The following is a 15,387-nucleotide window of genomic DNA, read 5'->3' as shown; positions in this document are numbered from 1 at the left end:
TTCAATATACGAGGCTCTGCAGGGTCCTAAGGTCCAAGCAACAGGACGATTTCACTGGAGGTGAACTAGCTGCCGAGCCGTATCCCAACATGGGCTGCACACAAACCCAGTTATGTTTTATGTCATCTAGCTCATGGGCTGGAATCGTATTCCCATGTATGGAAGATCCTGCCTCTGGAAACGGGAAAGTTCTATTATATGTTGTGCATCTTTTTTTCCTTAGTGTGGTGTGCCATTTATAATAGTTCGACTTTAGTTTGGAGGGATAGCCTAACAAGCCATGTACCCTGGACCTCTAAATATTGCACTGATCTGGCAAACCCTTGAATCTTTACCTTCTATATGCTGGAGCATCATTACGAAGGATGGAAAAGCCCAGTCTTCCCCTTCACCTCCTGTCTCCCTTGTGTGTCCCTTTTACTCCTCACGCAGCACACTCACAGCATTTCTGGTGACCAAACGTGTGGTTTTTTTTCTGACACAAGGAATTCTCCACAACACCATCTGGATGCCCTGTAATTTACTCAGTTCCAACAGTATGGACCTGGAGATTGTATCACATGCTACACCTTAAAGACTCAGTCTCACAAAGCTTCCCCGCCCCTCCTGACTTCAGATCTCAAATGTGGGTAGTGGGTCCCCAGGTTACCACCAAAATCTGCCCAACTTGGCTACAAACTGGAGGTTCCCATGACCTCCTTCCTGAGTTCCATTCATTTGCCAGAGTGGCTCACAGAACTCAGGGAAACACTTTTGTATTAACCAGCTTATTAAAGGATCTGACGAAGGATACAATGAACAGCCAAATTAAGGGATGTATAGGGTGAAGTCCGGAAGGATCCCAAGCACAGGAGCCTCTGTCCCTGTGAATTGCAATCCATCACTTTCCCAGGACGTGGATGCGTTCACCCACCTGGCAGCTTTCCAAACCATGTCCTCCTAAGATTTTATGGAGGCTTACCCTCTGTAGCATGATCAATTATTGGCACTGCTTCCCCCTTCTTTGGAGAGGAGAGTGGGGCTGAAAAATTCCATGCTTTATTCAAGGCTTGGTCTTTCTGGTGACCGATTCCCATCCAGGAGCCACTGCAAGTTGCCTCAGTAGAACAAAAGATGTTCTTAGGGTTCTCAGCACTTAGCAATTTACAAGGGTTTAGGGGTCTGCACCAGGAACTGGGACAGGTATGTCTCTCTCTCTCTCTCTCTCTCTCTCTCTCTTATCTATTTACCTATCTATCTCTCTATCTATCTATCTACACATTAGCTTCTTCTTGCCCATACAGTAGAATTAACATGATGCCATTGATATACTGGATCAATGTGGATGTCCAGATAGTTGTAGTATCTTCAGATGCTATTATGACAGGGGCAAGTGACTAATCATACCCCAGGTCTAAAACTAAAAATGTGTGATTTGATCCTTCCATGTGTATGCAAATTGTTTCTGACCCTTTTTTCTGATTAGCATGAAAAGAAGGCATTAGCTAAACCAGTGACCCCATTTACTTGAGGATAACTAAATCTACTTTAGCAAAGATACCCCATGTGAAATGAGACTAAAATGTTCAGTTTTCAATACTTTACTGCAATTTCCCAGAATCCTAATTTTCCTGGTAGACAGATTGGGGAAATAAATGGCGATATGATGGGAATGTAGCTTTTGTTCTTCAAGAGTGGCACCAATTTTCCCATTCCACTTTCCCCTTGGCATATGATGTATTTTTTAATATAGTATCTCACCTTCCTGGGGAAGATGATGGGGAGAATCAATGGCTTCTATTTGACTTCTTGGATATGACTAGTCTTACCCCATAGACCAAGAACTCAATATGGAGTTTGGACCTAGCATTGGTTTTGTTTATTCCCATTATACTTTTGAAGATATTGGATATGACTGTCAAATGGTCTAATGAGGGGGCCATGGTGGTTCCTCACCCTGAGACTTACAAGGGGGCAGCCCAGGTCTTGGGTTTGACACTTGATCCCATGGGCAGAGAAGATAACAGGACAGAAGGAAGCCTCCTACAAACCACGCAGATTCTGGGGTGAGCTATATTTTACATTCTACAAGCTCACACTCTGTCACTTTTGTCTCTCACCATCAAGGCTGTGATTTCCCTCCTACCATTGACCATGGACAGTTTGAACGAAATCAAGCATTTGGTATATTCAGTCGTACTGAGGCGATATATAAATGTGACAAAGGATACACTCTGGTTGGTGAAGCTCGACTCTCTTGCAGTTCTTCAGGCTGGTCTCCTGCAGCCCCTCAATGTAAAGGTAACTCCTGCTCCCTTTCCAGTCAGGTGGGTGGAAATGTCACAAAAGCACCGAGAGCACAGCTTCTTCCTGCCAGAGGCAGCACAGAAACATTTGATGTGGTTGACTTGAAATCATTACTGTGTTCCGGATGCAAACATTACAAAGGGGCTACATTAACATCAACCTCCCCAGGCTTTCTCCCAGTCATAAATCTCAGCCCGATTCCCACTTTCAAGAAATATTCTGAAATTTTTCCTAGTAAAATGGGACTAATAACAGTCCTCCCTTCACAGAGCTGAGAGAATCACATAAAGTGCTTAGCTCGAGTCTGATATGTGGTCAGTGCGCAACAAAAATGCTGACGAATATTATTGCTACCGAATAAAAGATAAAGCAATTAGCAGCACCCACGATAGTTTAATCTTATAATCCTAGCTTGTTGTCGTGCCCTTTTTCTTATACTTATGGATTCCTTGAAACCATGTTTCCTTTGTAGCTGTCTGTATGAAACCGGAAATAGCCCACGGAAAGCTGTCCGTGGATAAGACTGAATACATTCAAGCTGAAAATATCAGCATCCAGTGTGACTCTGGCTATGAGTTGGTCGGTCCCCAAAGCATCACTTGCTCAGAGAGCAGAACCTGGGACCTCGAGGTGCCCAAGTGTGAGTGGGTAAGTGGCACAGTTCAAGGAAAGTTCCAGTCCTACTATCAAACCCTAAAAATGGTGCCTCTCCACAAGCGCTGTCCCAGCCAGCAATGGTGAGATCTGACTTGTCAGGATTCCCTCCTGAGTCCCTCCAAGGAACTCTCTTTTATCTTGAAGCACTGTGGTCCCTTAGGAGTGACAAGTTTTCCTCTCTCACTGGAGATAGGAAAACCTGAGCCCCTTAGGGAGAAGAGGGTGTCGGATGCCCGCAACACTGAGACCCAATTTGACTTTTTCTAGACTATCTTATATTCTGTGTTCCATTTCTGGATGGTCTCAGAAACAGCCTCTGTCTTCACAGAGGCCCCTTGTGAAGCTGTCTGAGAACCCATCCCTATTCATCTAGGGAGGACTAAGTTGGGGCCCGAGGTGTTTTCTGTTTTTCCTGCTCACCCGCAAGTTCTGGGCTTCGCCTTGGCCCTGAGCCCTTAGTCTTGTCCTTGTCAGGAGGACACTGACAACCCCACTCCATACCTACATCTCTTTTAGGTGATTCCTGAAGGCTGTGGACACGTGCTCGCAGGAAGGAGGGTCATGCGGTGTCTCCCCAACCCAGAAGATGTGAAAATGGCCCTGGAGGTGTATAAATTGTCTTTGGAAATTGAACTGCTGGAAATACAGAGAGACAAGGCAAGGATTCCTGCTATGGACTCACCACCGTAATTTCTCCCGAGAGAGGGAGAAACACGTGCTGCCTTCAATACAACACCGGTCGCTTCAGCTTACCCACTCTCCTGCCCCCTTTGTCCCATCACTCATGGTAATAAATGTCTAGAAAGGACAATTTGTTCACGTTTAGTCTTTGAGACTGTACAATTATCGATCACCTCATAGCTCATGTTTTTTGCTTTTCTGGACACAAAGTGCCCATTTTTGTTTTCAAGTAAAAAAAATTACACATCAAATTTAGTTTCGTTATTTGTGGTCACCGGGACTCAGTTCTTAATGAGGTCTCTGAAGTAATCCATTGCTTAAACTAATTCATTACTTCCCTGTAAGGGCCTTGGACACGGATGTGGGCTCGCAGCAAAGCGTTTCCCGGGATCGCTCGCTACACAGGTTCATGTGTACACATCACCCAGGGCTCTAGTAGTTTTTTTTATTATTATTATTTTTATTTATTTAATTAAATTTCAGTCAGTTAACATTCAGTGCGATGTTTGTCTTGGGAGTAGAATTCAGTGATTCATCACTCACGTACAACACTCGTGCTCCTCCCGACAAGTGCCCTCCTTAGTTAAATATAGTTGGGGTGCCCTCCATCACCCATGTAGCCCATCCTCCCCCCCACTTCCTTCCACAAACTCTATGTTACTTCTGTATGGTTAAGACTCTCTTGTGGTTTGTTTCCCTCTCTTCAGTATTTAGAGTAAATGTAGACACACCCCGAAGTCCTGGTCCATTCTCCCCCCTTTGAAGGGAGTCACGTCCTTTACCAAACCCCATGAACCTGGCCTCTGCCTCTCTAATGCTGCCCCTCAACTTCTTTTTTTAAAATTTTTTTTTTCAACGTTTTTTTATTTATTTTTGGGACAGAGAGAGACAGAGCATGAACGGGGGAGGGGCAGAGAGAGAAGGAGACACAGAATAGGAAAGAGGCTCCAGGCTCCGAGCTGTCAGCCCAGAGCCTGACGCGGGGCTCGAACTCACGGACCGCGAGATCGTGACCTGGCTGAAGTCGGACGCTTAACCGACTGCGCCACCCAGGCGCCCCTGCCCCTCAACTTCTACCTGACACGAATGGGATTTGTGTTTGGTGTCCGAACCTCTTGATTCCTTTTTTTAGGGAACAAAGTCTAAAGGCTGCCGAATGTGAGGCCCACATGATGGCCACCTGTGTGTTCCCAAGTCCACCATCTGATTTGGCCCCGTTGTCCTTAATGGAAATGTAACGCGGCCTGAGCGACTATCCCATATGTGAGGAGAAACCCCCATCAATCACCTGTATATCTTGGGGCATCCTGGAGGCTGTTGTTCCTTCTCTCACCACCTCCTCCGATGGCTGCGTCCTCTGAAATCTCTCCTTCAGCGAGTCTCTTCTCTAGGGGAACGTTGGCCTCTTTGTTTCAATTTCCCCAAATGTACTCTGCAGAGGCACTGGTGTCCCACAGGCTTTCGCTGAACTTTACATGTCCCAGATGGGCTGGAACTGCGACGGAAACCCACTTGGCATGGAAGGTTCCACTGACGGTCCTGGAAGCCATTTGTCTGCCCCAGCCTCGGGGAACCCAGGAGATGTTTATTCTGGATTGCATCTTAGACAGAGGTTTGTGGGTGACTAATTTCCTCGGAAGGTGGCCCCAGAAAGCACGGTGAGCGAGTGGGTAGCGGGATGAGAAGATGAGAAAGGGAACACAGCGAAGAAGGGAGCTTTCTCGGGGTGTCGACTGAGGCTGCAGACAGGTGTGCAGTTCTGAGACTGTTCTCTGAGAGCCTGTGGATCACAATTCTGCAGAGTCCGTCCAGGGATGAGGACCCGGAACGTTTGTCCACCAATTCCCCTCTCCCATTGGTGGAGACTTGTTCCAACATCTTCGACAGCCAACCCTGTGGGCCCCCTGGGCAGCCTCCTGTGGCCAGCGAGCACCATCAGGCACAGAGACCCTGATGGCCGATGGCTCTTTGGCTCTGCCTGCAGTAGCCTCCAGGGTCGGGACGTGCGCAGGGCACATATGGCCTCTTACAGTTTCCTTTTCTCTATGGCTCTCTTCTGACATCTGTTCTGGTCTACCTCTCTCTCACCACTCTAAACTCTCATTTCTCTTTATCAGGTCCCCTGTGACATTTGCTTTTGTCCTTATCTCGCATTGAGGTTTCTCTTGTTATCTGAATTCTCATAAATCGAATAATTGTCTCCACTAAGTACAAAACAACTAAAATTCACCAACAAGTCAACAATCTGCTGTAACAAACATCAATCCTCGCTTTTGGTTTTGGGGAGTGAGGATGTGGAATGAGCCTCAGGGGTCCCGCAGACATTCTGGGAATAGAATTGCAACATTGTCTGCTGCTATTGTTTAATTAGCTGTGCATCATAACTATTTTTTCCAAATTTTTCTTCTTTTTTTAAAATATGAAATTTATTGTCAAATTGGTTTCCATACAACACCCAGCGCTCATCCCAACAGGTGCCCTCCTCAATGCCCATCACCCACCCTCGCCTCCCTCCCATCCCCCCATCAACCCTCAGATTGTTCTCAGTTTTTAAGAGTCTCTTATGTTTTGCCTCCCTCCCTCTCTAACCTTTTTTTTTCCCTTTTTTTTCCTTCCCCTCCCCCATGGCCAAATTTTTCTTCTCAAATGTGATCTAAAATTGTGGAAAATATTGCTAGTAATATGCATGAGCTGAGCAGGCTTAAAAAAGACCTTTTCAGAAGATTTTGTAGCAGAGGAACTTGTTCAGTCTGTTGCTCATCAAGGGTTTCAGTGAGAGAAAGGAAAGGAGCCTGGGCACTTGATACCAAAAATCTAAGATGAAATTGAGAACATTCAGAAAAACAATGTTATCATCTTATGAGAACGGGGCAGATGTATCATTTCAAAACAACTGAATTGCCTGCATCATCTTACCTTAGCAGGAGCTATGCAATTGCAAGCAGAGAAAACTCAAACGGATCACCGTGTAGCTCATGTCTGTGTCTTTCTGGTGTGTTTCTGTTTATCAACTTGTAACATCAGCAGGGACTGGGGGAGAGGGTGTTGACCAGTTCTCTGGGGTGAAATGTGGCTGAATATCAGACGACTGCTGGTTTACCCACTGGCTCTCACCGATTCGCCACCAGAGAGGGTGACTATATATGCCTCCATCCTTCTTCTTTGCCACCAAACTTCGACTCAGAAGAGTTTTCACTAATTAAGTAATAATTTTAAAAAACAGTAGTTTGCTTATTTTGTTTTGTTATAAGCTATTTGAATTAGTTTTCTATTTCGTTATGATTCATATCACATTATTTTACTTTATTTTTTTCCGTAAGACATGTTTTCTCTGGTATACAAGAAAACCTCATTTTGACTGATACTGCATATTATCACTGCTGAATATTAGAGAACTAGATGATGTTTTAAATGTATTATCTACGTAAAAATCCTTGGTGTATTTTTGCAGCTGTGTTTAAGAATGTTGGGCTGATACGAATGAATTGGTTTGAATACTGGCATGGGTTTGGAATGAATACTTTCTCCCAATTTCATAAGGAAAACTAATGTTCCTGCTATCTGAAAAGTCACCTTCCACACCATTTTTATGGTGGATTATAATGGAATAACAATACGCTTATATTTTCCCATTATTTCCTATTATATTTTCCTATTATATTTTCCTATTATTCGAGTATATTCATACAAAGAATTATCTACCTCAAGCTTCATTCTTTATCTGTCCAGAAGATTTGGTTGAGGCTTGAAATGCCAATCCTTCTTGCTTCCTTCCTTAACACTTTCTATGACTATGTGAGCAGTACAGAGTCATATTTTCATACTGATATGAATTCTTCCTTCACTCTTTAACAGTATATTCTTTGGTGGATAAATGTCTCAGGTCCTAGATGAATAGTATATATGCATCTCAAAATTGTCTAAATTGAATGCATGTATATGCAAACAAATACTGAAATAATAAAGTTGGGTATAAATGACTCCATTTCATTTTTTTTCCTTTTTCTCTTTCCATTTTTAATTGAAATTTCATGTTGAACATTTCAGTTTTTGTACATAATTGTATAAATTACAAACCACCTTACAAGTGCAACCGTTTCCTGACCTAGCAACTCTACTTATCTTTGAAATTAATTTAAAATATGTGCACATTTAGCAAAGTAGTGAACCAATCAGACCCGCACAATTCCTTTTCCCTTGTCCCAGAGATCCACTGTCACCGCTTGGGGCATTTTTTTTCCTGGTATTTATCACCATATTTTTTAGAGAGTATATATTTTTTCTTTTTAAACGAGTTATCCATTTATCTATCGTTCACAGCCAAAGATCAAATCATCTGCTTTTCCTCGCTCTTTCTTCCAACGTGGCTATTGCCCAATTTTAGTTAAATCAGTAGTATAACATTTACTTATTATCACTGCACTGAGCAAGTAGTGTTCTGTGGGCATGTTTCTTTTCCTTACAACGGTCTTTTATTTTACGCTGGTCGATAGTGTTCTTTTTAGGTATGTTGTTTGCCTGCTTCCTTATCCCTCTATTTCCAAGTCCTCCTAAGTGCTCCAAGAGATTTTTCAGTCCATCGAAATTGTCCCAATGTTTGGAGACAACACATGCTTATCAACTCCCTTTTTAGTCTCCATGGATGGTTCTCCCAAGGTCTATTAGGATGAGCAGAGCCTAATCCCAGGGAAACTGGTAAAGATGATGAATTCACACCTCAAAGTAGGTAACCACTCTCAGGTGAGGGAGCTGGGGTATCGATCCGATAATTGCCATCAGTTGTTAAGTGAGATCTGCTTCTGGAAGGTGTTGATTGATTACCTCCCTTTTGTCTTTACAGGTAAAAAGGCAGAGTACCTTTAAATGATTCCGGAAGAAGTCTGAGCAAAAGGAGGCAGAAGTGACCTTTGGAATTTGTCCAGACTGTGCTGAAGTGCAGCGTCCTAGTGATATAGACGGGACATCTGTATACTGCATTATGCAGTGACTGCTTTCATGTCTGCAGATTCGGTTTTGTTACTTGCTCTGGGTCTTGGATCCGTGTTTTCTTCTCTGTTGCTTTTTTATTTTCCTGGAGCCTATCCTTTTGGAACTACCTGGGAAATGATGCATAGGAAGTAAAAATAGGCGTCCTAACATATTTGAAACCGTCTTTAGGTTGACGCTTGATTGAGAATTCAGCTGGGTATAGAAAGCTAGGTTAAAATAATTTTCCCTCTCATTTTGAAAGAATTTCTCCGTTGTCAAAAAAGAAAAAGAATTTCCTCATTGTCCTATTAACTCCAGTACAGCTACTGAGAAGTCAGAGGGTATCTTACCTTCTGACCTGATGTTTCCCACTACCCTGGAAACTTCTAGGATACACTCATTACCCACGATGTTCTAAAATATCATGCCAAGAACTTTGCTAAATTTTATCTTTTCATGTATTATATGCAGTTCTTGATGAGCCCTTTCAATCTATAAACTCATGTTCTTCTGTTCTGAGAAATTTTCTCATATAACTTCTTTAATAACGATTCTTCATTGTTTTCTCTTCACGGACATAAAATTAACCCAATATTGTTTCCCTTTGTTCATTAGGCATCTTTGTTACACATTTTGTCTTCATTCCTACCCTCAACACTCCACATATTTTTCGAGAAATTTCTTTGGCTTTACATTCCAGGCCCTTTGTTGAATATTTCAATTTCTTTTAAGACCATTTCATTATAGCTCCCAAAAGATTTTTACTCTTTTTTCCAAAAAATTGCATCTTGTTCTTTCTACCTAGATTCATTCTTGTCTCCATGGAGCTATTTAAAATAGAGAGGCATTCTCTTTACAGTGTGTGAACGATCATTGGTCAGTTTTTCTTTTTATAAGAGCAAAGCCCAAATCACCTAATTTAAAGTTCTATGGATATGAACAACTTTTGCCGGCATTAGCCTTACTTGCAGGGTTGATGGTACAGTGAGGCATTTAAATTGCAGTTGTGGCAGAAACTGCTCCTTGGTTTCCTAAATTAACCCCTCCTGCTTTTATTTTAAGGAACAGAATCACTTCCACCATTTTAAATATCAGCAGGACACGTGACCCCTCAGCAAGAGCCTCCCCATGGCTGCAACTTCCCAGTCACTCCCCTGCTTGTTCTCTGCTTCCTCTTTCCTCATGCAAAGGGCTGACAGGGTGCTTGGAGCCAACTTCCGCCTTGCTGAGGAGGACAGCACCCCAAGGCATGTGGAGACAATAAGCAGAAAGGGACAGTGGTCCCTGGTTGACCATATTGGGCAGGGCTGCTGACCATCCTACATGCTCGTATGCCTCTTTTTTCCATGAAAGAAAAACCAAGTTCTACATGATTTGAACCACTAAGTTTTGGGGTGTCCTGTCTGCTGACAAGTATGGGGTGGGAGTCTCCAGATCCTAGTGAATATTAGTGCCTTCTCCCTCACCGTCTGGTTTCTCTAGAGAAAGATGCTCTGGTCTTCTGCCTGCTTCTTTACAACTTGACTTTCTACCATGCCAGGTGAGGAGACTGTCGCCTCTATACTCTCCCTGAATTCCGATTCCTCCCTCCGTTCCTGCACCCATTTCCACGATCACATTACTTGTGCCCCGTTAACAATGAGAGCCTTTGATTCTTTCCTGAACTGATTGTTCCCAACCCTAGAAGGTAGGACATTTGCCCGTGTTTCCTTGTTTTAGGTGAAGTGTTTACCCTCCATTATGACTCATTTGTCCTCACCTTTCTTGCAGAGGTTTGTCCACGGTGGTGCTGAGCAATTACACCATGAGTAAACACTGTAGCAAGTTACATGAAACGTTCATTTGGTGCTACAGTTTAATTTAGCCTCAGAAAAACAACCAGGAACCCCCTGCTAACACCTATTCTCTGACTAGAAGAATATAAATTAAAATCAAGTGATTTTTTTTTTCTGTTCCAGGTTTAATAACCACAGGGAGAAAGACATTGGTAAGCTAGAGACTCTGCTACAAAAAATCTTAACTCAAGTAAGAGTTTTGCCGTTTTGCATTGATGGGAGCTATAAGGGGTGGGGGGGGGGGTATGTTACTTTCTAAAATTCCTGTGAGTCCAGGAGTGACTGTTCCCAGTTCTGCGTTTTTGTCAACTTTAGGCAAATACTCAGCATTCTGATCCTGATACTGAACCCATTTGCAGACTTAAAGGTATGAATTCTTGTTATTCAAAATATTTAAGAAATTTAAATATGGATTTGTGCAGTTTGGAAAGTTTTATTTCTAAAATGCCATTTTTTTATTTGAAACTTTAGATGGTATCTGGCTCAATACCAGTGGAAGCTCGAATATTACAAGTTTTAAGTTATATTTACCTTTATTGTAGGCCAAAATGTGCAAGCATCAATGGGGCCAATCACGAGGCAGACATCATGTCGTATTTTTTTTAATGAAGCATTATTAAACTTCAATAAAAGATTAACTATAGGATATAAAAGAAACTCTACATGGTAATCCCAGGGCTGGGAGAGGGTAGCGAGAGAAGAATAAACTTCAAGCAGGGTCCCTCCCAAGGCTGTAGCTGGAACCCACTAGATGCCAGGGAAGTTCACGGGCGGCATGGCATGCACCAGAGCTGATCTGCAGAAACCGACCCTCCAGAATTCAGGCAGCGCATAAGTGACCTGCAGGTGATGGCTGCAACATGGACCTGGGCTGCTGAAGGGGCACCAGAGCACTGGGTGACTGTGACGTGAACGGCGCGTGGTGGCCAGGCACAAGGGTGTGCTCGGCGAGCGGGAGCCCAGCCCCACGGCAATCCTGCAGGGAGGAGCTGGGAGGTGGGTCAGGTGTATGGGCTTGCAGATGGAAGCTGGCATGGTAAGAGGCTTGAGATAGCACCCCTGTCGGGAGAACCACAGGAAGGTGATGGCCGGGCCACTTAAGGGCTGCAAGGTTGACATGGGACGGACTCTGTGTGATGGGCACAAGCCTGGGGCAGGGTGCCGCTGCAGAACCTCCTTCTCACTGGGCTAACCTACCTGGAAGCAGCAGGGAACAGGGGAGAGTCCTTTCTTCCTTCAGTGTCCCTCTAGCACCCTCTGTTGAGAAAGTTCAACGTCACGATCACCTTGAGAAACTCCAAGCAGTTCTGATTCCATACCTCCGAGCTGCGATGAACAGTGACTGTAGAGCCGAAAGGCAACATAGCACTAACTGGCACAGCACGACAGCTGGAAGTTGCTAAAGTAAACATGCAAAGTCAAAACCACGCAAGGATTGCTCAGAGGTAGACCGTGGGAGAGGAAGTGCCAGAAGAGTAGCAACAGATGTATTACAATTTAGATTAGGATAGTCATTTTGTTTGAGTTTATTTTCAGGCAAGGAAAACAAGGAAAATACGATGATTATATATTTGCTATTGGTTGAGAAAAGAAACACAGTTCTGAAAAAGGACCTTATTTGCTTTTATTAAAATACATAATTTTGGGGCGCCTCGGTGGCTCAGTCGGTTAAGTGTCTAAGTCTTGATTTCTGCTCAGGTCATGATCTCATGGTTTGTGGGTTCGATCTCCACCTTGGGATCTGTGCTGACAGCACTGAGCCTGCTTGGGATTTTTTCTCTCTCTCTCTCTCTTCTTTCTCTCCCAGCTCCTTTCCTGCTTGCACTTTTATTCTTTCTCGAAAATAAATAAACTTTAGATATATATAGAACTTTAATGGCAGAAACAGGTGGAGCACTGCCTCAACACGGATCTGACAAGATCAAAGCGGCAGGAGAATGGACAGTGAGGTGCAGAGAGACGGAAGGATCTTGGATTTGATTGACGAATCTTGGCGAGAGGACAAGCTGTGTAGGAAGATGTTGCAATACTGCTGAATGGGCTTCCTGATCTGGAAGAGGACGAGGGTGGCACCATGGAATCTGTTAAAAGAACCAGAAGTGACATGGACTCACTGGCCTTAGAGTACCTCCCAGAGAATGTTCCCCCTACAGGAAGAGCTGGCTCTTTTTTCGTGGACGGATTTTTAAAAATTACAAAGATACGAAGTGTTTTCTTTCAGTCTCCTAATGCAGATCATTAAGTGACGAATCTATACTCAAAAAAGGACACTCAGTTTGTGGCAGCAAAGTGCAAATGTGAAAATACTCACTGGAATGAGAAACTGATGGAGATTTCTCAAGAATGCAAAATACTTAGTTAGCCCTTTGAGCTGGAGTTCTTTATTCACTAGCTTGTGTTTGAAGGTGACCGATTATAAACGTTGACCTTTAACTCTGATTTTGCTTTACTGTCAGAGTTTAACATTTCCCAACTTCTTATATGTGTCCTGTGACACAGGCGATTGAAGACACAGAGGGAAGGACAAAGAAAGAGGAAGGCAGGCATGAGGGGATGGTTAACTTCCCACGTGCCCCCCCTCTGAGAAGCATTCTGAGCGGCTGTGTTTAGCGCCCGCAGGTACAATGGGTGTTGAGATAATCCTTTCACTGATTCCTGGGATTCCTACTTGTCACACAAACAGGAAAGAACAGATGAAATGTTTCTGCCTTTTTTTCTTCCTGTCATTGCCATCAACCAACAAACATGCATTATGGATTACTCATGGGGTTCATTGAGCAGTGGGACAAAGGAATTCTGATGAAAGAAAATCATGGTGTCTGTTCCAAAGAGTTTCCTGCTGAAGCACTGAGATACTGTGTTCAAGCTACCACTTGATGTTCCTTGTCATTTGGGTGTCCAGGCGATGGTGGTCCTCCACCTGATTTGCTGACTGGCTTCTCCAATAAACAAATTGCGTCAGACACACTTCAAAACTGGGACTGCCCTGAAATACAGCAGCCATCCTGGCTGTCATAGAATCAGCTCACTCTGTATTACTTCTCATGCTAGGGGCCCAAAGGACTGTTGTCTTTTGTGCCAGTAAGTATTAACGTTTATTTTTCTCACCTGTGCTTTTGTTTTATTTGGGAATGTTCTCTGAGGAACTCACTGAATTCTTTATCTGAAATGGCAATCTTTGATCAAAATTGTCTTCACAATTATCATCGCCTAAGCTATTTGGAAGAAGTCGGTTAGGAATGCACACGGAGATACTTTTCTCATGGTAAGGATATCAAATATATATCCCTTTTCCTTGTTTCTCTACGAGCAAGTGCGACCATATTCAAGAATATACATTTGTATGGATAACTGGTCGCTATATCACATCCTTAATGATCACAGTGATCTAACCGAGCAAACAAATCTAATTACATTTTTTACTTCTTAAAATATATCAGAAATATGGGATAAATGTTTACATTTATATTTCTTCAAAGTAAAATTCAGTAAGTCATGGCCCCCTTCATGTCACCTGCAAAGAATTCTGCTCTCCTCACTTTAACAGCACAGATTGGTTTGAAGCTATCTGACTTCGTAGAAGTGGAATGATACGTTATGTGTTCTTTCTTCCATGTCTTTTAATTTTTTTTGCTAACCATTATATTTGTGAGATGCGTCCACGTTGTGTGCGGTCAAGGTTCAGTCATTTTAATTTCTGTTAAGCATTCCACCATTGCATGAATCTAACACTGTTCACTTGCCTACTCTAGGGTTAAAGAACAGTGGGGTATTTTCCATTTGTTTGTGGCCAGGAACATTTTTGCACATGTCTTTTGCTGAACACATCTATTTTTTTAAAAAAAACAATTTTATTTTTTAGGCCTACTGTGAAGTTTGAACTCACAGCCCCGAGATCAAGAGTTGCACGCTCTACAAACATAGCCAGCCAGGTGCCCCTGAACACGTCTATTTTTGATGAACAAATACCTAAAAATGGAGCTGCTGGATGGGTGCATCTGTTCAGCAGTTTTCCACAGTGGTTGTACCAGATGGTAGCCTCCCACCCTATCCCTGCACAACGTGCAAGTTCTTTACAATATTGCTATTTTTTGTTTGTTTGTTTACGTATGTATGTATGTATGTATGTATGTATTTGCGATATTCTGCTGGGTATGAAATGGTATCACATTGTGCTTTTAACTTGCACTTCCCTCATGATTACTGAGGTTGAACTACTTTTCCTGTATTTGTTGACCATTTGGATATCATCTTAATGTGAAGTGCTATGGCAAGTCTTTTATCCATGCTCCGTGGTCTACCTAGTTCTGATTATTTGTAAGAGTTTTTAACATTATCTGTAAAAAAAGTCTCTGATGAGTTAGGTATTGTAAAATTCTGTATTCCTGCTCTGGTAGCTTACTTTTTATTTAATGTTCATAAGGTGCTTGATAAGCATACTTTCCTACGTTTTTGTGGCTATAATTTTTCAAGTTTTTTTTTTTTTTTTACTTTAAGTAGTGGTTTGGTTCTTTAAAAAAATTTTTTTTCAGTTTGATTACTGGGGTTTTTTTGGGGGTATGTTTTGTGCGTTTTTTTGTTGTTTTATTTTTTTGTTTTATGGTGGGGGTTGTATCCTGTTTAAGAAATCTATCCTGGTGGCCTTAGTCCCTCTCTTCATCCCTTGCCTGGCATCCTCAGCCCCTCTCTCTACTGCCTGGTGGCTCATGCGGCCAAGCCCACTAAGTGCACAGGCAAAGCGTGTGCTTATCCACTCTGCTGTGCTCAGGTAGGCGTCCAAGGCAGAATGCTCAAGGCTCCTGGGTCACTCTGTATGCTTAGCTACTTGATCTAGCCTGCTTCAACTAGTGTTCCAGCCATATGCCAAATCTTTTTCTAGAATTTAGTTGTTTTGACCTCAACAATCATAACATTCTTTGACAGTCTGCTGTGTGCCAGGTGCTGAGGGTACAGCAGGGAA

At 42.9% G+C, this 15,387-nt stretch overlaps 1 protein-coding gene and 1 pseudogene across 2 annotated transcripts in view; both read left to right on the top strand.

Moving 5' to 3' along the window:
- Positions 1 to 3,754, top strand: part of LOC102960497 (C4b-binding protein alpha chain) — a 28,021-nt gene extending 24,267 nt beyond the window's left edge. For both annotated transcript variants that reach the window (XM_042976964.1, XM_007096119.3), the window contains exons 10-12: positions 2,107 to 2,280; positions 2,759 to 2,934; positions 3,460 to 3,754. In XM_042976964.1, coding sequence (XP_042832898.1) covers positions 2,107 to 2,280; positions 2,759 to 2,934; positions 3,460 to 3,633 — 524 coding nt within the window. In that variant the 3' untranslated portion in view covers positions 3,634 to 3,754. The remainder of the gene's footprint in view (positions 1 to 2,106; positions 2,281 to 2,758; positions 2,935 to 3,459) is intronic.
- An 8,464-nt stretch (positions 3,755 to 12,218) lies between these two features.
- On the top strand, positions 12,219 to 14,329 carry LOC107180978 (annotated as a pseudogene).
- The last annotated feature ends 1,058 nt before the right edge of the window (positions 14,330 to 15,387 follow it).

The sequence above is a fragment of the Panthera tigris genome, chromosome F3 (assembly GCF_018350195.1).
Source record: "Panthera tigris isolate Pti1 chromosome F3, P.tigris_Pti1_mat1.1, whole genome shotgun sequence".
NCBI lineage: Eukaryota > Metazoa > Chordata > Mammalia > Carnivora > Felidae > Panthera > Panthera tigris.
The sequence above is the reverse complement of the archived record's forward strand: the minus strand, read 5'-3'. Positions and strand labels throughout refer to the sequence as shown.